General features: G+C 41.8%; 1 protein-coding gene across 6 annotated transcripts; it reads right to left on the bottom strand.

Moving 5' to 3' along the window:
- Nucleotides 1–4,208: 4,208 nt before the first annotated feature.
- Nucleotides 4,209–26,633, bottom strand: fech (ferrochelatase). 6 transcript variants are annotated; one of them, XM_080756117.1, is made up of 12 exons: nucleotides 26,406–26,633; nucleotides 23,315–23,408; nucleotides 20,232–20,351; nucleotides 18,822–18,970; nucleotides 15,846–15,980; nucleotides 15,593–15,699; nucleotides 13,916–14,014; nucleotides 12,866–12,973; nucleotides 10,773–10,937; nucleotides 9,251–9,310; nucleotides 6,036–6,197; nucleotides 4,209–4,318 (listed from the first exon to the last, which is right to left on the bottom strand). In XM_080756117.1, exons 1-11 carry the CDS (start codon nucleotides 26,470–26,472, stop codon nucleotides 6,063–6,065), a joined length of 1,239 nt encoding a protein of 412 aa, XP_080612243.1. In that variant the 5' UTR covers nucleotides 26,473–26,633; the 3' UTR covers nucleotides 4,209–4,318; nucleotides 6,036–6,062. The 6 variants fall into 6 exon arrangements, with proteins under 6 accessions (XP_080612243.1, XP_080612242.1, XP_080612244.1 ...); XM_080756116.1 differs by having other exon boundaries at nucleotides 4,209–5,936; XM_080756118.1 differs by having other exon boundaries at nucleotides 4,209–6,197; nucleotides 18,822–18,967.
- Nucleotides 26,634–27,435: the final 802 nt, after the last annotated feature.

A 27,435-nucleotide genomic window follows, 5' to 3' on the forward strand; every position in this document is an offset into this window, starting at 1 on the left:
GGGGTGCCGCTGTCCCCAGCTTTTCAATTACCAGCAGGAGCCTGCAGTCTGCTGCTGCTGAGAACACACGCACGCACACATGCACTCTCTCTCTCTCTCTCTCTCTCTCTCTCTCTCTCTCTCTCTCTCACACACACACACACACACACACACACACACACACACACACACAGAGAGAGAGAGAGAGAGGAGGAACATGTCATACAAATACAGGGGCATGATGTATATATAGATACAGTAAATGTGCGCACAGCCACACACTGTCTCTCTCTCACACACACACACACACACACACACACACACTGCATACTGTATCTTGTACGGACAAATATCTGCACATACTGTACATGCACTTTGCACACACACACACACACACACACACACACCACCACACGAGAGGAGAGGAGAGGAGTCGAGAGGAGAAAAAAGAAAAGAGAAAAACAGAAAAGAGATTAGCAGAGTGGAGTACAGAATCACAGGGAAGAGAAGAGAGCAGAGGCCGTGCGCCCCCCAGGGGGCTGTGGGGGTCGCAGACAGCCAATCTCTCTCAGCTTAATCAACACAAGCAAGAGGTGATTGGAACACTGCGGGGGATGGGCAGAGAGGGGGGCAAACGGAGAGGGGGAGGAAGATGGGATGGGGGGCAGGTGGGGTGCAGGAGAGATGGGAATGGATAGCGGGAGAGGTAGAGGATGGGCAGTAGATTGGAAAAAAGATACGAAAAGTGGTTGAGGAAAAGAGGGATGGGAAGCGGGCGAGGGAGGGAGGAAGGAGAGAGGGACGGCTGGAGGGGAGGTGAAGGGGGAGGGGATGAGACTAGGGGAGAAGAGGGAGGGATGTGTGTGAACCACTGGAGGCGTAGAGAGAGACAAGAAAGAGAGGCCAATGGAAAGATGAGAGGAGGAGGATCTCAGGAATGGAGGAGATGGAGAGAATGAGGAAGAGATGGATGAGGCAGAGAGAGCTGGGATACCACGCTGACAGTCATACTGCACTGTCTGTACATGTATAGGCCTTCTGTACATACAAATAGAGAAGTTACCATTAAATAAACACATTAGAAAAATTGCTGCTACGTTGTTCTTTGTTCTCTCTCTCTCTGGCTTGCACGCACGCACGCACAGTATTCATTTATATACTTATTTATATCAATAAATATAGTTTTGTAACCTATATACCTGGCTTCAAAGTTGTAATGTAAATAAGCTCTGTGTATTTCCTTATGCTAGAGAGCTGTGAATTGAATTGTGTGTGTGTGGGGTGGGGGCAGTGGGAACCAGTGGTCCAGAGAAGGGAAGGTAGGTATAGAAGATTAGAAAAAAAAAAGATGGAAGAGGAGGAGACAGGAGAGAAGAGGGGGAAAAGCAAGGGAGAGGGGGGCAGGGTGGAATTGGGGAGAGAGGACAAGGAACGAATACGAGGTCAGTTGGGGGGGGGGGGGTACTATAGGAAAGGAGGGAGGACAGGAGGTGAATTTGTGTGTGTGTGTGTGTGTGTGTGTGTGTGGGGGGGGGGGGGGTAGACTAGAGGGAATGCAGTAGATTGGTTGAGGATGAGAAATGTGTAGGGTAACAGAAAACAAGAGCCAGAGATGGGAGGGGTAGAAGAAGGGAAAGAGAGAGACAGGTATAGACACCAAAAAAGTGAAACAACAAAAGAAAGAAATACATACTTTTGCGAGGGGCTAATAGAAGCAGAACTAAACTGGGGAATGCGATAGGAAAAATAAATAAAAGGTTTGGCCTCCGACAGGGCCTGCGCATTGTCACCCGTCGTGTTTCTGATTTTCATGGACAGGATCTCGAGACGCAGTCGTGGAGGAGAGGCTAGGTGGGCCGAGGATTGCATCGCTGCTTTTTTGCAGATGCTGTGCTCCTGATGGCATCATCGGCCTGTGACCCTCCAGCTCTCACTGGATCAGTTCGCAGACGAGTGTGTATAGCAGCCGGGATGAGGATCAGCGTCTCCAAATCTGAGGCCATGGTTCTCAGCAGGAAACCTGGTGTATTGCTCGCCCCAGGTATAGTTAATGAGGTGAAGGAGTTCAAGTATCTCAGGGTCTTGTTCACAAGCGAGGGGAGGTCAGAGCGAGAGATCAGCGAATAAGAGAATGTGAGCGGTTTTGCGGTCGATGTACCGCACTGCTTTGACCAAGAGAACCGAGCCATGAAGGCAAAGCTCTCGACACTCCAGTCAATCTTCATTTCTATACTCTCACCTGTGGTCATGATGAAGTGTTGAGTCATGGGTTAGACTAAGGTTGCAGATACAGACATGAGTTTTCTCAGATGGGTGGCTCATTTGGTTGAGGACTTAGTTCAGTCATTCAGGAGTGTCAAAAGTAGAGCCGCTGCTCCTTTGCGTGGAAAGGAGCCAGTCAAGGTGGTTGGGGTTAGTAAGGCGTAAAGGACACTTACTCTAGTCTGGACACGTCTCACTGTGAGGCCACAAGGCAGACCAAGCACCAGATGACCGGATTATGATCTCCACGCTGATCTTGGAATGCCTCTGGATCCCCCAGGATAAAGTTGTTAATGTGCAGTGGTGGAAAAAAGTAGTGCTTTGTCTTTGTTGTACATCAAATAGTGAAAATAGCCAAGATAATAATTCACAATGTGACGCGTTGGGAGCTTGTACATCTGCTGGTTTCTCCACATTAAAATAAATGACACAAACAGTTTCATTATTTTCACTGTAGCCACTTTAATATCTCAAAAGGAAGACTTATGCTGTGTATAATTCCACGGATACTACCACAGATGTAAAAAGGAGAAATGGTTTGTGAATTCTAAACAAAACTAAAAGGAATTAATAAATACATTCTCAAAAAAGTTATAATTATGCTAAGCTGTAACACAGTGGTAGCATGTCTTTATATATGTACAAACAAAAGCACTTCATCAAAGCGCTTTGATGAACTAAAACATACATGACAAACCCAAAACTTAGTACAGAGAAAAGCTGGTTAAAAAATAAATTAGAAAACAATGTTATGTTTACATATTGGAGTCCTTAGTGTTCATTTCAGTCCGAATAGAGAACAAATGGAACCAATGATTTTTCTGTGTGTAGAGGGTATAGTCAGTTAAGAGGACGTGGAAATGTCTCCTTGTTTGGAAATGTAGGCATTTATAAATCCCAAACCCTGTACAAAAAGTCAGCCCAACCCATTCATTATCAATGGGACAACTCCAATGATATGATAGTAGCCTGGCCCAGCCTGTGTGCTTCCTGGTCAAGAGCGGCGGGTGCCGGTCGAAAACAGACAGTGGATCCTATTGGCTCACTGAAACTTTGCCTTTACAGTTAGTTATTATGTTGTGGCAACCATATGGTATATCGTTGCTGTCACGCCTGCCAGGCTCTTATCTCCATATTTTTCCTTCATAAATTAGCACTCTTTTTGACAATACTACAGCATCACAAAAACATCAATGGTAACAGAGAGTACTGATCTGATTCTCTTGCTAAATATGAGGTGTCCAGAGCTGTCCACTTGACAGAGATGATATACGTATACATATTATGAACAGATTTTAGCCACAGATGGGGTGATTTAAGCTTGTTTCAGCACAAGATGAAGTTTCAAAAAGCAACCCAGATTACCTGATTTAGCAAACTACACTATTTCACATTGTTCATTTTGTCTCATGTGTATTTGTAACCGACAACTTAATTTGTGGCAGTTAATGTTGCAGAAGCTATCAATGTATTCAGCCACACTAGCCAATCCAATTTATCTTACATCTTAACGCCAACTGCTTAATATACTTTAACCAAATTCCAGTGAAATCACCAGCTGAAGCCATTTAAAAACAAAGGAAGTGGTGCCGCGGGTTTGATTTCTAAACAAAAGGAGACAGCTCAGAAAGAAAACCCTGGCACTCATCCAGAGAGGAGAACAGACATTCAGCAGTTTAGTTGTAAAGGCCAAGGCTTATGAGCACGGCACGGTTACAAGAGGTGGGGCAGGAATTATTTAACTTCCAGAGGGCTAATGCTATGAATGATTCAGTTGAAAGTTCACTGCTTCCCTTAATTCTGTGTCTGTGTTAATTAAGCAGTGTTTCCTATGCAAAGTGCAAACAGGGTTTCCTATGCATGCTTACACAGGCAGAGCATAAAGGAATGTAAGCAAGGGTGTAGAAAAACGAAAACTGAACAAATATAATAAATAGTGAAATGATTTTTTTCCTGTAGCTTTGATGAAATTGTGAAATCTTTGTTTGTTTGTTAAAATATTCTTGTCCTAATGGAGGGGTGGGTCGACATAGGACCAGGGATGAAGGCCATGGCTACACGACACTGGGCTGGCCATCTGACCATACATGAAAGAAAGAAGAAAGGGGTGGGGTTTAAAATTAACATATTTTGTTTAAGTTTAAATCACTATATTCTGATAGTAATCATTGATACTTGATAGAGTGTCTGTTCAATAACAGCGGTATCCCTGTCTATCCAGCTCTTTAGTAAACAGGAAAAAAAAAATCAGGTAGATGGCAAAATGTCAGCCAATCAGGAGAAAGTAGCCATTTATCAGCTCAATTGTTCCAGATCCAAATTTGTCTGCTCATTTCTTTGAGTCATTACTTAAAATTCCACTTGTTTAATCTGTATCCTGACTGCATTCTCCATCCTGAATATTTGGTATCCCGACCTGAAAATGATGTTCCGTTTAATAAAAAGCTGGAGACATGGAGACATGTTACTGAACCAACTCTATAGCAATGAGTACTATCACAATATAGAGCTATTTATCACTTATTTAACCAAAGAAAACGTACCCTACCTTTAACCAAACAAATCAATTTAATCAATGAAAAAAAACTAAAAATAATTATTTAATAAAATAATGAATCCCAATTTTGGCCAAATATGTGAAAATCTGTTGTGCAAAAATAGTGAAAATAGCAGATGTAGAAGCTCGTAGTCATCGACGCATTGTGAGCTTATAGATTTGCTATTTTCAAAATGTTTCCACGACACCATTGTATGAAATAGGGCATACGTCGTTAATCGGTTTGCTGAAATATATACATTTCTTTAAAGATTATTAGAAGACAAAAAAAAGCTGCTTCCAAGTAATCTACAGAATAATCTCTAAGGAAATAATCGATAGTTGCAACCCTATTTGCAATTCAGCCCAGAGCCGGTAAGAGGTGTGTAAGTCGATGTACAGATTGTACAGTTAAAGCCGACGGGAAGAATGGGATTCCACTTGGCGGCGACGCAGCAGGTCATTTATAACACTCTCAAACAGCACATGACAAGATGCTTTCCAGCCTCCGGCCTTCCTCAGCCAAAATGGATCTATGATTCACTCCACCACTAAGCAGGGTACAGTGCACTGCAAAATCACAGTGCTTCTCAATGCGGGGGTGCAGCATATCTTCAAACGGGGGTCCGCAGAAAAATAAAAATTTAATCTGGGGTGTCCCGACATGAAAGCGGTTGAGAACTACTGGTTTTATGTGGTCAACTCTGAGTGTTAAATTACCACTCTGGATTAAGCAGGGTATGTCAAAAGTGAAGGCAGAGGGAGAGAGGGGGAAAAACACGGAGCAAATGTTTTGTCGTCTACACATATCTGCCATCTACATAAAGAATGATCATGAAAGCATGATCATGAAGTCGTTGAATAGCTTTAAATTGTTTTTAAAGGGAGGGTTGTCAGTTGTGAGTCGTGTGTCTCGGTCTGTGTTGCTTACGTATGTTAGTTAGTTAGGCGGGCACGGCTGTATATGCATGAGCTTGAATGTGTAAAAGTGTTTGGGTGTGTGTGTAATGTATATTAGAGCAGTGGTTCTCAAAGTGGGGACCAGGGACCCTCTGTGTTGCTTGAGGAGGAAAGGTCTGTAACTCTGAGAAGGTACAAATGGAACCAACACAGGTCCATTTAGGTTCCATTTGCACGCTCTCAAGAGTTATGGAGGGTCCTTGAAATAAAAAAAGGTTTAAACCTGGAAAGCATCCGTGCCATTTTTTGATTTTATTTGTACATCTGCTATATTTGAACTTTTTTTAGTTTTTTTAACCTTGAAAGTGTGAGAAGACCTAGTGCGTTAGAGTTTCTGGTTGGCGAAAAAGGCCTTGGCAGCTCCACAGGTGGGGTTGGTGCACAGCGGGCAGCGCAGCGTCAGCTGGCGAGAGCACGGCTCGTTGGCGCTCAGGTGTGACTGGACCAGGTCTGCCAGCGCCTGCAGGGACCACAACAAAGACTCATGATGATGGATTAACACTTCAGTGTCTGTGAGGTCTTTCTGACCCGTGAAGCTCTCAGAAGGTTCCCCTTCCATGACTTCTCCTAAATATTCGATTCAAATCATCTCTGTTGGGTTTTTTTTTCTGTTTTTTTCTGTAAGCATACAGAATTACCCCTGTCACCCTTCCTCCCCCACGGAGTGGACACACCTCCAGACAGCCCATTGGTCAATTAAAAAAAAGACAATGGCTTTATTTATTTAAGCAATATTACACAAGAGGGTGTGCTTTACTGTCAAGGGTCGGAACTTGCCGACCCTTGAGTGTAATATTGCGATTAAACAACAGTTAGTTTTTATTTCTTTATTTTTACACGTCAACTTAATTTCATTATAACTAAGATATTCGCTAAAAATATATATTTGTTAATGATGTTGTAGTTACTAGACCAACAATGTTCCAAGAAAATCGCTAGCATAGCAACCCAGTCGACTCCGCTCTGGGACATCAGCACAGCTGATTTTTATGTTTTGACTATGTGGCCCATCGTACTCGTTTAAGCACGGCTAGATGGCTACTTCAACCAATCCAATGTATAATGCTAGTTTGACCACTTCAAATATTCTTTCATTTAACCAATACCATAGCCAAGAGCCAGAAACCTATAGAAATAGTGCAACGGTAGTACTAGTAATCAGTAATAGAGTAACAGGAATGTGTGTAATCAGTAACAGGGTAACAGTATTAGATTAACAGTAGTAATACTGTAGTAATGTGTGTAATAATCAGCAATGGTGTCAAGAGTGTTGCCGACAGCTGTAGATTGATGAGTTTCACAGAGACAACAGAAGCTCAAACCTCACCAGGAAACAATCCCTCAGTAACTACCAACTAATCATCCCCACCATATTGATTCACACACACACACACACACACACACACACACACACACACACACACACACACACACACACAAACACACACACACACTTTGACCAGCCAGTGGGCCAAGCAGTTCAGTTCTACTGTAGTCAGCTCAAAGATTTCCATTGATCTGGAACCTTCCTTTAATAAACTACACGTGCGCTCACACACGAGCGCGCGCGCACACACACACACACACACACACACACACACACACACAGTTACTGACTGTGAAGAAGCAGACCAGTGGTGGGAGAGGTTTCAGGGTTGAAAATAGAGAGAAAGATGGCTGAATGGATGGAGAGAGAAGAGTGGAGTGGAGGTACAGCAGGATGGAGGGATGGATAGACAAGAGGAGGTAAAGAAGGATGGAAGGACGGAGAGGAATGGAGGTAGAGAAGGGTGGATGGACCTCTGTCACAGGGTTTTCCGGAGGATGTATTTTATTTAAGAAATATTACACGAGAGGGTGATCTTTAGCGTCATTAACCCATTTAGGCCTGACCTCCAAATTAAAAAAAAAAATCTTCTAAATCCTTCAGTTTTCTGAAATAAATATTTTCACGATTTTTCAAAAATAGCAGTCCTACAAGCTATGAGCTTTTAGATCTGCTATTTTTCAATAGCTAAATTATAACAATGTTTAAAACACCAAAAGGGGTTCCCGCCCAAAATGGGTTAATGCACTTCTGCGCTGCTTACGGAACTCGCCGACCCTCGAGTGTAATATTGCGATTATACAACAGCAAAAGCAACTAAATTTCATTATAACGTGGATATTCGCTAAAAAGAGAGGGGGCTCCGCATTCATTGACAAGCTCCTTCTTCTCTAGGGCTTTACTTCCTTCTGAGTAACACATCCACTCACCTCTCTTCCTCTCCACAGGGTACCTGTCTGTCTGTCTGTCATGTCAGGGAGTCATGGATAAAGGTGAACGTTTCCATCATACACATGATGAAGCCACGTCGGTAGGAAGGGAAACTAATATTTGGCGAATCAACAATAATCAGTAAACTACTGATAGAACAACAGATTTGTATGAAAATCAACCGATAATCACTAGTATGTTACTTAGAATCATCACTCGAATGCAATCGAGCCAGTAGGGTCGCCTGGAGCCTACGGGCTGCGGAAACACGTTGTCCGACGATTACTAACCTTAACCGTTTCCTAATTGCAGCAAGCATACATGCAGTCGGCTCCAGGCGAGCCTGCTGGCTCAATAGCATTCGAGTGATAATTAACCTACTGGTGATTATCGGTTGATAAGTGATAACATTCGAAGCAGGTGTTCTTTTTTTTCCCGCCCCTTGGAAATGCAGGTTCCACAGAGATTGCAGACTAATATCTACACAGTGATAGTAGTCTGGCCATGCCAGGCTGCTTTTCAATGTGTTATGGATGAAATAAATATCCAATGAAAAAGTGAACACACACACTTGTAATTCTGGTGCAGTGCTGACTGCTGAACACAGGCTACTAGAACAAAATCATTGGCCAGCGGAAACCTTGCATGTCCAATTATTTGAAGGGGAAAAAAAGGAACCCTAGAACACTAAACACGGGTGATTTTCACACAGAAAATTATATTTTTGTAATTTTCATAATGTTGCTGATGTCTGAGAGGTGGGACTGGGTGGGTCTTTCAGTACCTTCATGATGCTCAGTGACATCATAGAGGGTAGGTTTGTTTCCCTGGGAATAGAATTCAAAAGGTGCTGAACAAAAAGATACGTACAGGGAAAAGGACACTGTTTTACAGCTCCCAGGGTAAAAAAGTGCAACGTTTCGGACCACAACAGGTCTTTGTCAGGTATGGGTACACAAAACAAACAAGGTTTGTTACCCTGCCCACATCCCTGCTTTTTTCTACAGGCTGGTGTTCGGGTGAATTTTTCTTTCACTGGACCAGTCTCACATGTCCCAGGAATGGGACATCACCAAAGTTTTTCATGTCAAGGACCCCCAAATTGACACTAACCACTGCTCTAAAGAACACAACTGGCCATGTTCATGATGCTGCAATAGTGACTCCTAGTGGTGTGTGTGTGTGTGTGTGTGTGTGTGTGTGTGTGTGTGTGTGTGTGTGTGTGTGTGTGTGTGTGTGTGTGTGTGTCATCATACCCTCATGAAGAGAGGGTCCCCGTTCAGTGACTCTGCTCTCCGAATATTTTCCACCCCACACTGAAAAGAAAAAGAGAGATTAAAGAGATTACATTTGTATTAATAAAGATTATCACCATTATCCACTTCAAACTAGAAGCATAAGAGTTTAAATTGAACACTACAGTGTAACTGTAAGGTTCCTGGTGTGTATTATTTTATACTTTGGCTATATAAAAATAGCCGTTATACAAGCTCACTTCAATTCGTGCCACGCTATGAGCTTGTAGATCTGCTATTATTTAAAGATGCGTGAACATTTGTACAAATGTTTGAATTTATATTTTGTAAAGCGGGGAGGGGGGGGGGACTGTTATTCGGTCTTGATAAAAAATAAGTTAATTAAGTCCTTTGAGCGGACTCTGACAGGTATAATGGATAGTTATACTGTCTACATACAGGTTCTACATACGACCACTGATACACAGTGGATAGAGCTAGGGAAGTGGAGTAGACACTGTGTGTGCATGCATGTGTGTGTGTGTACTGGCTAGGCACCAGCATAATTGATCTGATTCTGTGGTCACCCCACCTGTGCCCTCAGACTGTCTGACACACGGAAGGACGAACGGACGGACAGACAGACAGACAGACAGACAGACAGAGTGACAGACAGACAGGGCATTGGACTGGAGCCGATGCAGCTGCAGTGTCGATTTCGTCGACTAAAAATGTCTGTCGACTACCTATTTTCACTGAGGAACGCTAAATAAAAACCATCTAAAAACTATGACTTTATAAATATGACAATTTTGTCAACAAATAAAAACTAGACTAAAATGTTAGGGAGGGACTAGTGGAGTTCTACTATATCTCTTGAACTAAAACACAAGTCATTTTATGTTTGGTTGCGCTCTAAAAATAGCAGACCTATCAGATCTACAAGTGAGCGATTTTCGTTCGTAACTACAGTGCAGAGGGGCGTTGCTCTCAATATAGTGACATCAGTTTCTTCCGCTGTCTTCTACCAGGGAGAGGAGGGGCGGAGGGCGGCAGGGGGGTGGGGCTCTGATCAGTGAACCAATATTTCTCCTATTTGCTCCATGCGTGCCTGCCCGCCCCTGCCCGAGAAAGCACTTTTCAGCATGCAACCAAGTCATACATTTTAGTCGACCAAATCAACTTTATATTTAGTCAACTAAAATTAGACAAAAAGGAAAACATCCAACAGTTTGACTGCGGATCAGGACATTCCCAACGTAATCACCACATTCCCGTCTTTTGTTTTCATTGTTTAATTGTTTGATATATGGTTTCCAGCGGACACAGTAGGACACGCAACACGTTTGGATTACGTGACCGGAAGAAAAAAAAGGCAGGCAATGGCCTTGGCATCTTCTCCTCCACACAGACAAACTACCTATAACAGCCGAAACAGAGCAGAATTTGACACATTGGTTGGCTCTGCTCTTTGTCATGCCAGCTATTGATAGGCCACTAGCTTGTGGTGTCACACACACACGCACACAGGCTGACCCCTCACCTCTTCCCCCAGCACCTGGCTGTATTCTATGTCCAGTTCGTGCAGCGTCTCGATGTGGTCGGACGTGAAGGCGATGGGCACCAGGAGCAGGTTCTTCTTCCCACGCTCACACAGGCCCTTGATGACAGCGTCTGTCTGTGGTCCAAGCCACGGCAGTGGGCCCACCTGGAGGACCGAGGCAGGGGGACAAGAGGAGATTCAACTCTGTTCAAAAGAACAGCCTGCAGTGTGCTACACCGGCAGTCCGGCACTGCCCCCTTGTGGTGATGTGAAGTAAAACAAAGCACCCCCCCCCCCACACACACACACACACACACACACACACACACAACAACGAAAGTTCCTCCCAGAATGATGCATTGTATGTATATATATTATTTGTGTATTATCACAATTATTACAGTATCAAGTCATTTTATTTTATATTTTTCAGGGCTAGAATAGTCAATGACTACCGGTACTCATTTAATTAAAAGAGCTTCAAACACTTCCTCATGCAGTGCACAGCAGTGGTTCCCAAAGTGGGGTCTGGGGACCCTAGGGGTCCTTGAGGGAGTTCGAGGGGGTCCCCAGCTAAATCATAGTTTGGAACTAGGGATGTCCTGATCAAATCGGGTGATCGGAAATCGGAGGTGATCGGGATCAATAAATCGGATATTTTCTTTTTTATTTCAATAAAAAAGTGTGTCTAAATAGGCTTGTGTCTAATGTAAATCTCAAAGAAAGATGTATAAACAATGATATTTTGTGAAAACTGTCATGTATATGCTTGATGTTTGTCCTCCTGGGGCACTATAGTTACAGCAGTGGCAAACACTTGGGGCTGTATTTTGCGTGTCTTAAGTACCAGGTCTTATTCCCTAACTTGAGTAAACTAAAGACCTGGAGGTGTGATCAATGCCATTTGGCTATTCTGAGTGGCCAAATGGCATTGATCACGCCTCCAAGTTAGGGAATAAGACCTGGTACTTAAGACACGCAAAATACAGCCCTAGGTCTCAAAGATCATGACAGTCACAGAGGTGTGAAATAGACCCATGATGAAAACAAAGTAATGCAACCTCCACTATGCATGATATGATAATGTCCTGTAGCTGTAGTAGGCCTACTATCGATCTCTGAATGATAGCCAAAGCACTGCTTTCTCTACAAGAGTTTTAACTTTTACTTCAGTTCCATAAGCTGTAGTTCACTCAGTCTAATTAAACAATAGATCATTATTTTTGCTACGATTCCCTGGTTTAATATGACATGAAAAAAAAAATCCACAATGACAGTCCTTCTATAGTTCTAATAAAAGTAGTCACATATTTTTGCCTTTGAATAATTGAAAGGCAACAGAATAGACTAGACTAGAGTGACATACATTTCTCACATGGCATAAGTGTTGTATAAAATATATAGATTAGATCGGGAAAATCGGTATCGGCATGTCTCAAAATCAAATGATCGGAATTGGATTGGGGGACATCCCTATTTGGAACCAAATGGACCCTTATGGGTTATTTCTCTTGAATCTAGGGGGGGGGGGGGGCACTGCACCGTCCCGTTCAGTCCCTGCACGTGCACGTCAAAAGATTACTGCCACCACGGCGTGGTACTGCGTTCTACGAGCATGACACCACTGTGGGTTTGTAACTCTGAGATCCATTTGTACACTCATGGTTAAAATAACATTGATTTTACGATATAAATTGGGGTCTCAGAGATAAGAAATGTCATTAAATGGGGGTCTGTAGACTAATGCATGTCAAACTGAGCCCATTGACTGATGTTTATTACTACTAGATAATATACTTACTGTACGTGTACATCACTGTAAATCTTATATAATATACCAAGTACTTATTTTCTCCATGGCATGAGTGCTCCTATGCAGTCATTTGTTATTGAGGTACAAAAACGACCTTTAATCCTTTCAGTGGTAGATTTTCGTGAGGTGCCATGTCTATCAACAACCACTAGATGGTAGAGTGGGACAACTTATAACTTGATCAACATGGTTAACATGGTGTGTGTGTGTGTGTGTGTGTGTGTGTGTGTGTGTGTGTGTGTGTGTGTGTGTGTGTGTCATAGATAGAGAGAAGTCTTACCTTAGACTGCCAGACCAGGCGGTAGGGGTTGCAGTGTCCTAGTCTGTCCATCACTCTCTGTACTGTAGCTCCTACTTCCTGAGGGTAGGGGTCTCCTCTGTTCACCACCTATAGTAAACACATGCACAGTGAGTACAGTAGCACAAGGACACCTTTTTTATGTTTAAACACGAAAATGCTACTCAAACATCTGTTAGTGTAGCTGTTGTAGTACTAAGACAAAGCAACTTTATGTGTAAAGAACACTCACAAAGGTAAGTCAAAGTGCTTTACATAAGGCACCAAAAGTGCATTTAAGAGCATATACAAATACAATGCGTTTAACCCATTCTGGGCGGGAACCCCTTTTAGTGTTTTACCCCCTCAGGCCGGGAACCCATTTTTGGGTTCTGTACAGTATGTACAGTATTAAAAAAAAAAAGATGCTGCTATATAAATATAGTTTTTCAGAAAACTTAGGTCAGGCTTTAGAAGGCGTTTTTAGAAGAGCCTTAAAGAGAAATACAGAATAAAATAAAATAAAGAAATAAAATAGCATAAAAATAAAGGTTTTAGTTTTTCTACTGGGTCAGGTTGTAAACGGTATTGATCAGCAGTAGCATTTATTTCTAGTTTCTTCTGTTACTTACAGCCATGGGTAATGATATAGTTGATGTTACTTACAGACCAGGGAAAATAATATAAAAAATGGCAACTAAAAAATACGGGGAAGCAGCTTTTTGCTTCTACGGGCCGTCGGCATGGAACAAGCTCCCACTTTACCTTCGTCAGGCAGCCTCTGTAGACATTTTTAAAGCTCAGCTTAAGACCCACTTCTACAACATTGCTTTTAATTGATCTTTTATTTTTTATTTTTGTTATTCATGTCATCACTGTATTGCATTCCTGCTTGTTCTTAATGTTGTTGCCTTGCTTTTCTTTTATTCTCCATTTTTCTGTAAGGCACTTTGAGCTGCATTTCATGTCATGAAAGGTGCTATACAAATAAAGTTTTATTATTATTATTATTACAGACATGGGTAATGAATATATATAGTTGATGTTACTTACAGACATGGGTAATGAATGTGCAGAGAACAGAATGACCACCTCATCTCTCTTGTCCTCTGGGAACTTCAGCAACTCATTACGGATATGTTCTGCAAAACACTAAATATACAATATATTCAATGTATACATGTTCTATAAAACAGGGTTCCCACAAATGATTAACAATGAATTTTCTAAACTTTTCCATAACTTTACCAAAGCATTTTACCCCATTTCAAGGCCCATAGCAATGGTGCAACTACTAAGATGCAATTCTGGTTAAGTGCAATTGTGGTCACGAGCCCTGTTTGCCTTTTCATGTATTTCCTCATGTTTTTCCTTCTTCATGTGGGAAGCCATTTGCACTTGTAATTCATGGGTTTATATTTATACTAGAAAGGTCTGTTCTTGATTAATTCTGTCTTGCCATTTATATTACATATTGATAAAATAAATCAGTAAAGGGACTTTTGGGGTTACAGAAAAGTTCATCCATTGAACTCAATGAACAAAAGGTTTAACAAAAAACAGGTTGACAAACTTGACATAAAAGTTCTCTGACCTAGTGTGTTGCCTACAGCCTTAACCACACTAATAATGAGGCTCTTAAACATGTGTCCTATCAACGCAACCTGGCCCAGAAAGACTCGAGCGAAGTTGTCATTTGACAAAAAGAACAGTTCTACAACTAAGCTAAGAACATATCACGGTGCACTGGCATGTTAGCTTGTAGATCTATTAATTTTGTCGCATACTGTACATTAGGTCACATGTATGCGTTTGTTTTTGGGACACGTTTTTTTACATACATGTCTGAATGTTTTTACATCAACCAATGTTTTTATATTAGGTAAACACAAGTCCCTTCCCTTGTAGTAGTGAGCTGACATCCATGTATGGGGAAAAAAGTCAAACTTCAAAGAAATTCGAAGGTACTCCGCTCAGTTGAGCATTAAAAAGCCTTTATTGTTGTTATGGCTTAGCTAGGCAAAAGGTTTTGCCTTTTCACACTTGGATGTCAGCCCACTACTACAAGGGAAGGAACTTAAATATGTTTACCTACTATTGAACCCTCTCCAATTAGCACCTGTTTTCAGTTATTGATAACTGCGGCCCACGCAGCGCTTGATCTTCTCTCTGTTCAATGTTTGTATATATTTTAAGACGTGATGCATTAGAAACTGAAAGGGAATGGGCTGGCAAATTTGTTGTTTGTATACTGCAGTTGTAGTTGTCTATATTACCTATTAGACCTAAAGGGATTCATATTTATGTTTGATTTCTGTTCATTCTTTGGTGGAAAGAATGTTTTTGAAATAAAAACAAAGTAAAAAAAAAAAAATACCTGAAAGGGATCGCCACCCGTACATAAACAAAGTAACTGATTTAGTGCAAACCAAAAAGTAAACATGGCTGTTCTGGGCTATAAATAACAGGCGCAAGGCTAGGCAGTTAATATACCATCCTTAGTTATTAAATTAACTAAGTCACTACAGTAAGTACTGATCAATTGTTGATGAGTGCATTTATTTTGTTAGACGTTATGACTGTGGACAGTGTACTTTACCGCCATTATTGCCATGACAGGAACAAGGGGCATGCACAGAGTTCTTTAAGCATCACAGAATGTTCTCTAAACTGTGTGGTGTGTGTGTGTGTGTGTGTGTGTGTGTGTGTGTGTGTGTGCGTGTTCCTAACCTCAACCAGTAGGGGGTGTGTGGGCCAACGGTCGATGACACTCCAACGCATCTTTGGCCGGTCGCCTCTGTTTTTGTAGTGGCGATAGATGGCGTTCAAGCTGCTGCCTGTTGAAAACAACAACAAAAACAAACAACTATTAATCTACAGATTTATTTTTTTACTATATTCATGAAATGCTTTTGAAAAATGTCGTAACTGTTTTAAATTGATAAAGAGTTGTGATTTTTTTGGAAACATTTGAAATAATGACCTGTAGTGGAGCAGCTGTACTGGGGGTACTGTGTGAAGGCTACTGCTCGCTCTATCCCGTCTTTCTCCATGTTCTCAATGGCTTCTTCTGTCAATGGATGAACGTACCGGAAACCTATATAAAACTTATGAGGGGCTGAGAGGAGAGAGAGACAGACAAAAGTATAAGACAAAAGTGCAGTGGAGAACTGGAGGCATTTCTGTGGCCGCTAGCCTGCTACTGATTTAAAAGATTTTACAGGGGCCAGTTTCGAATTGCAGCCGTCCGTAGGTGCCCTTTGAGAGCGGTTTTGAAGGAGTCAAGGGATTCACATGTCTTAATGACTGTTGGTAGGGCGTTCCACATTTTGGTGGCATAGGAGCGAAAATAATTTAGTCCCTTGTTTGTGCGGAATCTGGGTTGTACATGGTTTGTTACACTCCCTCTGGTGTTGTGGGTGTGGACTTCGTTTACATTAAGGAAGTATTTAGACAGGTACATGGGTATCTTGGTGGTGTATTGAATCTTGTGGACCAGACCCATTGCAAGATGCTGTACTCTGTCGTCGACACTAAGCCATCCCAGCCTGTCAAAGTGGGCAGGGGTGAGGTGGGTTCGGGGGGTGAGGCCAAGTAAGAGCCTGTTTGTTTTGGGAGGTCTGGAGCCTTGTTTTAAGGGCCTTTGAGGTGCTGTGGTACCAAGAGGTACATGCATAGTCAAAGAAACCTTGTACGAGGGCTCCTGTTAAGGTCTTCAATGTGCTTTTATTGACCAGTGAGGAGATCCTGTAAAGGAATCTTGTTCTTTGATTGACTTTTTTATTACGTTGGTGGCCATTTTATCACCGGAAAGATTGGCCTCCAGGATGGAACCTACTGTAGGTAGGTAATTTCATCTTTTCGTGTGATAATATTGTCACCCACTCTAACCAAGAAGCCATCTGCCTTGTTGAGATTACTATTTGATCCGAAGAGAATGGATTCAGTTTTTCCCAGGTGTAAGGATAGTTTGTTATCAGCGAGCCAGGTGCAGATTCTACCGAGTTCAGAGCTGAGGGTCTTTTCAACCAGCAGTTTGTTCCTGTCCGAGACCAGCAGTGCTGAGTCATCTGCGAACAGGAACAAGTTGCAGTCACAAGCTGATGTCATGTCGTTTATATATATTAGGAACAGTAAAGGCCCTAGTATGCTTCCTTGTGGAACGTCACAGCTCACTGGGGGGGGGGGGGGGTGTTCTGAAACCAGATTGGAACTCGTACTCAATTTATTAGTGGCAAGATACTTTTCAACCTGTTCATAGACAATTTTTTCCATCACTCGAGATGGAGCTTAGAATAGAAATAGGGCGGTAGTTGCCGGGTTCTAATTTACTCCCTTTTTTGTACAGGGGGGTTACTTTGGCCAGTTTAAAATCTTTGGGGACCTGTCCCTGTTTGATAGAGAGGTCTACTATATGGGTGATGACTGGAGCTATGGAAATGGCTGAGTCACAGTGGCCGAAAATGATGCAAGGACCCAGACAAAGGTGTTTGTTGAGTTTGGTCTTGGTTGATAAGGGCGCATTTGTGTTATCAGCGACATGTATCGAGGGCGTGTTGTGAGACACTCCTCCATATCACTATCAGCCACACACAGCCACACACACACACACACACACACACAGAGGTCTGGATAAATATTCGTTTCTGATCCGCTGGAAGGTGTGGGTTAAAACAGTTTGAACATTAAGACCTGAGGCCGATTCTACAAATGTCTTCCAAATCCTAGCAGTTTTCTGAGAAACAGAAATAGCAGATCTACAACAGACAGATTGCAGATCATTTATTGTCGAGATTTGGTGTAAAGGCACAAAATAATGGGGGATTCTGGTAAAGGTGTAAGTGTGTAAGTGGTTAAAAAAAACTTCCATCCAGTATCTCAGTTAGTTATAAGCATTTTGATGTAGCCTGGTTAATTTTGATGTATAAACAATTTGATGGATTTAGTGAATGCCACCATTAACCATTGGCTACAATCCATCACATTAGCACTTGTCTAATCTCTCAAGACAGATTGAGAGCTCTGCAACTGAATCTCACGGCAACTCCCGTTTACAACGTGTAGAGTTTAAACAAAGATGTAAACAAAGATGCACCAGCAGAAGTGGAGTGCTAAAGGACCCGATGGGTTCTCAGATTGGCACTTGTCAAACTATTCACTGGAAAACATTCTGGTGAGCACTGCAGTGAGCACACTCCATGCCATCTCCAGATATGACTGGCCCTGCATTTAACCCAAGACCTGAGGCCAATTCTTAAAAATAAATCCTCCTAACATCCTAATAGTTTTCAGAAAAACGTATGTTGCGTAGTGGTTCTCAAACCATTTCTATAAAATGTATTTAAAATGTAAAAGTATTTTGTTCGAGGGACCTCCAGAAGCAAAGATTAGAGTAAAGAAAATGTTTGTTTTAAGATAATATATATTCAAAGATTTGCACATATTTTCACGATTTAAAAACAATAGTACAGGGAGCTCCAGTGATGCATACCGTATTCCACACTCACTATTATTCATTAGCAGTGGATATGGCCTAAGCCACCTGAAAGAAATAATGTGTCTTCTTGTTTTTTATTTAGAGGCCCTTTAACCCACTAAGATTATACAAATGCCTTCTAAATTAGTAGGCCTACTTCTCACACTTTCTGTGAGCATGTATATCTGCTGTTTTTGAATAGCCAACGTCAAAATCTAAAATGACAGATGCTTAGATGCTTTCCTAGTTTCTAAAGGAGGCTCTGTTAGAGCATACATGGAATACACAGTCCCGTGACTCCCGTCCGATAAAACATTATCAATGAAACACTCAATGAGGAGACTTTAAAAGATCTCTGCAAAAGCTTAAAATTAACTGCCCCAAAGCTGTTTCTATAACCACAGATGAATGGCAACTATAAATTATTGTCTGGTGCCGTGTCTGGTGGAGTGTCTGTCCTGTTTCTCTGGTGGAGTGTCTTACCTGTTTCGGGGCACATGTGGTCCAGCAGTTTGACCATGCCTTCCCCCTGCATGGAGGTCCAGTGTTTAATAGGAGACCCTCCTCCAATCCTACTGTACTGCTCCTGGATTTTAGGGGTCCGTCGTCTTGCTATGAGCGGGCCCAGCCTACTGCCAACAGCAGGGAAGAGACAACGGGAAAGCATCTGTGTCATTTTAGATTTGAGCTAACAGAAGAAACAAATAACGTTATTTTATACTTTGGCTATTCAAAAATGCAAACATATTTTTATACTCATCATTTCATTGTACAGATATTCTACTGTTAGACGGATGTTGGGTTCTTAGCTTGCTTATGATCCTTGATGACTATTTCTATTTATTTGATGTATTACCATGTGTTGTTCTTGCTTGTTGTAAATCGCTCTGGATTAAGAGCATCTGCTAAATGCCCAAATTGTAAATGAGGGAAGGTGGCCAAATGGTAAATACCTATAATGTTGGGGGTCCTTGACATGAAAATGTTTGAGAACCACTGATATATAGCAACATACGTTTTGCAAAAAACTGTTTATGAGGCATTTATAGAATCAGACTCAGGTCTTAATGGGTTAAAGCCTATACTTAGTTGACTGGAGTCTCCCAAGTTGAAAATGGTCATAATTATTTATTATCCTCATCATAATGTAACAGAGTTTAGTGGGTTCCACTTTCTCCTTCAGTAAGGGCATTTCTTATTGGTTATAGTGGGCGGCACCTCATTGAGTAACACTGGTGCTCACGTTAGAGCAGTGCCAGTCTAAAATGAGATATATGCCCACGGTAAGATGTGTTCCTCAGCACACAATATTGCTATGATGCTTTGTACATGTTTTCAATTAGTCATCTTGTCATGCTAAACGGAAAATTGTTTACAAAAACGTGCTCTTGGTCACGCTGCTAATTCTGTTACTGACGTGCTGAGGAAGTGACTGACCAGATACTTCTGTGTATTCTTACCAGGTACATATTGTTTTGTTTTATTTTCTTAAACGTTATTGTGTTGTATGTTTATGGATTGTTGGCCAGTCTAAAATGAGATACGCCCAAGACGTGCTGAGGCTTGGGTATTTAACACTAAAAGAAGTGACTGACCAGATACTTCTGAGAATAAACTGTCAACAGAGAGAGATAAGTGGTCTGGAACCTCATTAAACCACAACACAACGCAGATCGAACATTACAATGGCATTGTTCAGCAGCACACAGAAGATGTCAAATTCAATAGAGACAGAAAAGACATTATTATTACGAAACAAGTCAAAAAGATGTGGACACCTTGCAAATGGCCTTCCCCAGTTGTTCCCACTATTGTGTGTGAGTGAGTGAGTGAGTGAGTGAGTGAGTGAGTGAGTGAGTGTGTGTGTGTGTGTGTGTGTGTGTGTGCACATACTTCTGCACAGGAAGCTTCATCAGGTCTGTGTCCAAGAAGAGTCGAAGCAGGAAGTCATGGACGTCTTCCAGCTTCTCTGGTCCTCCCATGTTCAGCATCAGAATGCCTGTCTTGGGTCTCCTACAGACACACAACAGTGATTACACCAACACTTAATTTCTCAGTGGCTCAGAGATAGAGTGGCCGATATAACAGGCAACAGCAGGGTGGTAAAACCGTGAGGTTCCCAGTTCGAACTCGGGCTCCCCCAGAGTTAGTGTTGAAGTGTCGAGCAAGTGTTGAGCAAGACACTGAACCCCTAATTGCACCTGATGTGCAGGTTGGTGCCTTGCATGGTTTCCTCCCCCATCGGTATATGATTGTGTGGGTGAATGTAATGCACAATCTATGTAAAGCGCTTTGGATACAAGCACTATATAAATGCACCATTTGACTGGAAAACGGTAAAGCGCTTTGATAAAAGCAGCGTCGCAGTCCCGCCCCCTTTCATGACGCCAGGCCCAGGAAATAGCTTAATTGGTTAAGCTAATGTTCTGTGACTATTTCCTGGGCCTGTAATAAAACCAATAAAATAAAACCTACTCGGAATTGTTAAAGGTTAATTTAGTATATGGCTAAAGCAGTGACCACTCGCGAGTCGTGATCACATCAAAGACACAAACTGCTACAGATGAGTGCACGTTGAGTCAATGAACACATACATAGGTGTGAGTTCCCATAAAGCATGTTGCTCAACGTTACTGAATGACTGCACTATCCTCAGCGTGGAGAACACCACTACAATGGCAGGCACGCTGATGTCATTGCATCACTTTGCAGCGCGAGCTGCTAACCCACTGCTTCCTCCATTCCTCATCGCAACTGCATGCTGTTCCCAAACACTTTAGAACTGAAACACTGCTCGCAACTCTCTCATTGCATCTCTCTCTCACTGACACGGTTTGCTACAGCCGCATACGGAAGCGTTTGTTCCAACTGCCTTCGGCAACACTGAAATTCATGTTGACGCCAGAGACACGCCCACCCTACCACATCAATATGGGCAAAGAGTTTTTAAAAAATGACATAAGAATGATAAGTAAATAAATCAGTTGCAGCCCTATGTCAAACAATTGCATTCTGCTTGATATGGAGCCAATGAAACTTACATGTCCAGCTTAATAAAAGCATACAGTACATCCCCCCACGACCTCTATATGCTCCCAAAATGCTGGAAAACTCACACCACAATAAAATAATGGTTTGGGGCAGAGCATTCACACATCGTGCCCCCTGTCTCCCACAAACTGTTAGAGATGCCAACTCACTAGACATTTTTAAATCTAGACTTCTCTGCATTATGGTTCCCCCTAGTTTCACTGAATTCACCGTGCTTTTTTTTCAGCATGGTACTTATGTCAGCCATGATGTGTATTGACACATCCTATTATGCTTGTTATTGTGCTATTGTATTTTTTGCTGTTTTTAGCTGTGTATTGTTGTGAAGGGCACAGAGACCCCTTGGGGTGATGTTGCACTATAAATAAAAATAAACTGAAACTGGCTCACTGAAAGATCAACTCACTAACATCCCACATTTCTGGAAGAATTTGCCATCTCATCGCAGGCTTTGAATTTGAAACCACAGATAACTCAAATGAAAGAACTCTGGCTGAGAAATGCAGGTGGTCAGATGGATCTGCAGTCTCACTTTGTTACCAGGAACACAATGACAAAGTAGAAGAGACGTACAGTAGGAAACCAGAGATGGAGATAGTGTAGGAGAGACAGTATAGGACAAAATATATGGCAGTGTAGTGTAGGAGACTGGAACGCTGAGAGGGAGACAGTGTAGGAGACAGACTATACTTTTATAGTTACTGTGTGTGTGTGTGTGTGTGTGTGTGTGTGTGTGTGTGTGTGACAGCAGGGTCAATAGGTCGTAGACTCTAAACAGCAGGGGTGAATGGGTCATGCTCATACATACATACACTACAGACCTACAGACTGGCTCACTTAATGTCAACGGGTGGTGCTCATACATACAGCCATACACACTCATACATACAGATATGCCACAAAGTCACTTAATAGAGGTGGTTGGCACCCCTCAAAAATAGATGACAGACAGTGTAGGAGAGATAGACAGCAGGAACGCTAAAAGGGAGACAGTGTAGGAGAGACAGACAGTAGGAACGCTGAGAGACAGACAGTGTAGGAGAGACAGACAGTAGGAATGCAGAGAGACAGACAGTGTAGGAGAGACAGTAGGAAAGCTGAGAGGGAGTGTAGGGGAGTCTGGGGAGACAGATAGTAGGAAAGCTGAGGGAGACTTCCACATAACAGAACAGAAGTTTATGATTCAGTACAACTGGAATGTTGGGAATGTCTTATCAATCAAACAGACTCATAGTGGATTACAATTTTGAGTCTTTCCTGACTTTGCCAGAAGGACAGGGGTCTGCATGCTCTCAGGGTTGGACAGAAGGAGAGGGCCTGATCCATCTTGGGGAAGAATACCAACTTGTCTAAAAAGCTGTGGCCTGTTCCAAGTGAAGTTGTTTGACATGGCAAATGCTCCGAGACTAGAAGTAAATGTAACATCCACTTCATTGCATAATATGCCCTTGACAAATGTTGCCAACACTTGCCAAATGTGTCTCGTCTTTAAATGAGTATGACGAACACGCACTGCCAACACTATTGACTGCTGTTAATTGGCATGATCACATTGGCCCACATATCGGACACAGCGGCTGTTATTCAGTTTAATAACTGCTGTAATGAATGTATTGCTTACGTCAAACTGCTCCAAGGTCAACCAGGGTGGTGACTCATTCGCAGCGGGAACTTTGTGGGGTGGGAGGGTTTAACATACTCCCTTTTGCATGGTATTTTGTTTTTATTTGACCCAGTGATTTGAATAATGTTAATAAAGAAACTTTTAACAAAAAATAAAAAATGTACAGTCAATCTCTTGGGACATAATACCTCTGTTTTTTTGGAGCTCCTCTTCTAAGTGTGCGTGTTTGTGTCCATGCGTATACGTGCGTGTGTATGCACATGTGCGTGTGTGGCTGTGCATGCATGTGAAGAATACATACCTGTTTTCCTGTGCTTCGGGAGCAGCCGGCTGGACTAAGGCAGCAGCTGCTGCTGTGGACTGTCGTCTACACAGACTGATCCTGGTCCTGCCGACTGGAGAGGAGACATACGGATAACACATTAAGAGACAGTCACATGGTGTATCAGTGTTGATTTAGTTGAAACTATGACGAAAGTTGTCTGTCTGTTCACTGACGTAAACTACATAAATAAAAACTATAGATATATGGCGATTGGTGACTAAAACTAAGAGTAAATATACTGACCTTTTCATCGACAAATAAAAGCTAGACTGACTTGTTTGGTTGCGCTCAGGTGTTGAAAATCTCTGAAAATAGCAGATCTACAAGCTCACAACTTGTAGATCGGTAATGCAACCAAGTGTAAAATCAGCTACGGAGTAGGTGTGCACGAGGTTATAGAGAAAAGTTTTCACCCATCTTATACTGACTTTGTGATCTGTTTTGTGGTTTGCCCTGTCAGCTCAGCTCGCAATGTTGTGAGCTTTTAGATCGGCTAGTATATTCAAAATATCTTGAAATAAAATGTAGAAGATTTAGATTTTTTTTTAAACATTTTATCAACACAATCTGGTACGGGCCTCCCTGGCAACAAAATATTTTCAGATGGGGGTTATGTTCAAATACATTATATGGGGGTCCAACCATGACATGAACATATTTGAGAACGCAGCAAGCCCAAAATAAGCAACTACACTTTAGAAAAAAGCCCCTTTTTACAGAGAAAAAGACCAGTGTTGCATGGCAACAGCATAGCTTCTCTGAGGACACAATTCCAGAAGCACGTCACTAAACATTCAAGTCCTCTGAATGTATATATATATTAAATCCAAATAATTGATTTCAAAATACTACTGGTGGTCTATACATTTTTGATCTTGTATGATATCCTGAACCATCCAAACCTCTCAGATCATCTGGGAAAGGTGAAGGTCTGCTTTCTGACTGTCCCGACAACCAAAATCAAACGTGGGGAAGCAGCATTTAGGTTTTATGCACCACATATCTGGAACAAACTCCCAGAAAACTGCATGTCTGATGCCACTCTTATTTCTTTTAAAAGTTCAAACACAACTAAAGACAGTCCTTTTTTGTTGTTTATTAGGACTTTTGGTTTACAAAGACCGGCCTTTCCTCCTTTTCTGTTTGCCGCTGACGTTGATTGAGTTACTTTTTCTATTTTTCTTTTCTCTTCTGCCCTTTAACTGCATCTATTACATTTTACATATTTTGTTTGATTTGATTAGCATTAAATTGTTGATTTGCACAACAGAAACACATATGCACATACATAATACACTCGTTCTTTCCATAGATGCCGGGTGAGGTTAGAAACCCTAGAGGTGCTTACCGTTTGCATTACATACACTTAGAATGTATTCATTTATTGTATGCATCCTGATGTACCGTTATAATTGCTTGATGTTCTGTGTAAAGCACATTGAAGTGCCTTGTTGTTGAAATGTGCTATACAAATGGCCTTGTTGCCCCCTTCCTTTTTTTAGACATGCACAATTGTGTTTAGTTTACTGTAAATCGCTCTAGATTAAGAGCATCTGCTAAATGCCTAAATTGTAGAGAGAACATTAAAGGAAACTTGTAATGTAAAGTGTTTAGGATATCTAGGCTGTTTTATGTACCATAATTATAATATAACATAATAAGAACCAGGTCAAATTGCAGGTTGAAAAGGAAATCTGCCCCTGGCTCGCTGATAACTAACTTTCACTACACTTTCAATTCTCTTTGGATCGAATAGTAAACTCAACAAGGCCGACGGCTTCTCAGTTAAAGTGGGGGGCAATATTATCACAAGAAAAGACGATATTATCTACCTAGGCTCCAGCCTTTCCTGTGATAAAATGGCTACCAATGTAATCAAAAGGGTCAACCAAAGAACAAGATTCCTGTATAGGATCTCCTCACTGGTCAGCAAAAAAATGTTGAAGACCCTAACAGGAGCCCTCATAGTTTATTAGTTTTTCAACTAAATATGCATGCGTCTCATGGTACCTACTACCAGAGCATCTCAAAGGCCCTAAAAACAAGGCTCCAGACATCCCAAAACTACCTCACCCCTGCTCATTTCGATAGGTTGGAATGGTTTAGGGTTGACAACAGAGTTCAGCAACTTGCAATGGGTCTGGTCTACAACATTCGCTACACCACTAAGCTGCGCATGTACCCGTCTAAATACTCCCTTAAGGTCAACAAAGTCCACGATCACAACACCAGAAGAGTTCAACAAACATGTTCAACCCAGATTCGTCTCAAACAAGGGGTTAAATAAAGTTTGCTCCAATGCCACTAAAATGTGGAACACCCTACCAACAGCCACATTTACTGGCGACTGCAAAAAAGTGAATGTGCCCGGCCCCCGCCCTATATTTTTATATACTGTTCACATATTCCCTTTTTCTATATGTATTTACTATTTGATGATTTGAATTTCTATTTTGCATAGATGTGTATATTCATATGTGGGCAATGTGGGTTTTTGAGGGTGGTGGGGTTTACAGCATCAACACAGCTAAAATAAATCAAATATATCACTTAATGGTAAAGTCTATTGCTTTTTAAAATTATTTTTAAAAAGATCAATCAATCAGGCGTTATTTTGGCCTGCAGTACTCCCACGCCGCCGCTGGGTGGCCCCGTTGTGATAATTACGCAAGTGGAGAAATGTGAAATTGTGTAATGTGTAACCTGTAACGGGCCAAAAAACAACCTAAAACGTGTGTATCTTGTGCTCTCTTTAAACGATTTAAACACATTTCCTTCAAGCTGACGACACATGTAGCCAAATAAGTAGAGGAGGTTATATTAAAGAATACCACAGTTTTATGTAACGTTTGGTTTGGCTACATATAAACGTCCAGTAGGCACGTGCATGTTTACAGTTAAAAGGTTAGTGATCAATCATCAATAGAGATGAAAATGGTAGACCTACAAGCTCACAACGCTTGTGAGCTTGTACATCGGCTATTTTTCGGCGATTTGAGACGATTATCGGCTATTTACGATTACAGTATGGCATGTCATGTCATAGTGTTGTAGAGAGTAGACTTACACAAAATAAGTCGAGTGGCTTGGCCCAGGACCGCCATACTGCTGCACATCCTCCTCTCCAGATACATTTAGGGTCAAATAAGACGCAACATCAAAAGCAAAAGGAGGTTTTGTTGAAACGGCTTTCGGGGAATGACACTAAAATGTCACTAAATTCCTTCAACCAACACACGACTGTCAGTCTGTCACTGAATGTGTGTGTGGCTCTCCCATGGTGGCTGAGGCTCTGCTGTTGGGGTTATTGTAATGAAGTGGTTTGCCTGACGTCAATCTAAGCGGTTCCGTATACGTCACGGATCGACACGCCCCCCAGCCTCTGCGACACGCCCACCGACACTGCACTTACTCAAGGCTCTGCACTCTCTTAACCTCGCCAGGCTAGGTAGCCTGGCATATAAACCAGACCGAAAAAACTGCCTGCCCCACACGACAGTGTGATTTGAGTCTGGCTTATTAGCCAGGCTAGGAACTCGCCTATTTACTCAAGTACTGTACTTTATAACCACTTCAAGCCATATACATTTCGGCCATTTGAAAATAGCAGATCTACAAGCTCATGACATTGTGCACAGATCTGCTATTTTCAATTGAAAACTATATGGAACATTCTGCATAATGAGTAGCCTACTTTCTGCTTTTGGTACATTAAGTAGGCTACATTTAGAAGCCAATACTTTTGTTCAAGTACATTTTGAATTCCTAACTTTTACTTTATTAACAGATCGAGTACTTTTACATTGCAGTAATTGATAGTTAAGTAAAATATGTGCAGTACTTACTGTCAGTCACTCACATCAAAATCTTGTTTGCAGATTTAATTTTATTGTTAGAAAAAACTGAGCGCTGCATAACGAGCAAGCCTTTCTGTATTTTATGTGCGTGTGTGCTTAGGGATAGTTCACCTCAAAATGACTTTATTTCTATTGATTACTCACCCCATGGAGACTTGAATTCATATCGTTTTGTTTTTGTCGCATTCCTAAGCCAATGATTTGAGTCTTTGTGTCTCCATAGGGAACCACTGCTGGTCA

This window comes from Protomyctophum bolini (genome assembly GCF_963924005.1).
Source record: "Protomyctophum bolini genome assembly, chromosome: 22".
Taxonomy (NCBI): domain Eukaryota; kingdom Metazoa; phylum Chordata; class Actinopteri; order Myctophiformes; family Myctophidae; genus Protomyctophum; species Protomyctophum bolini.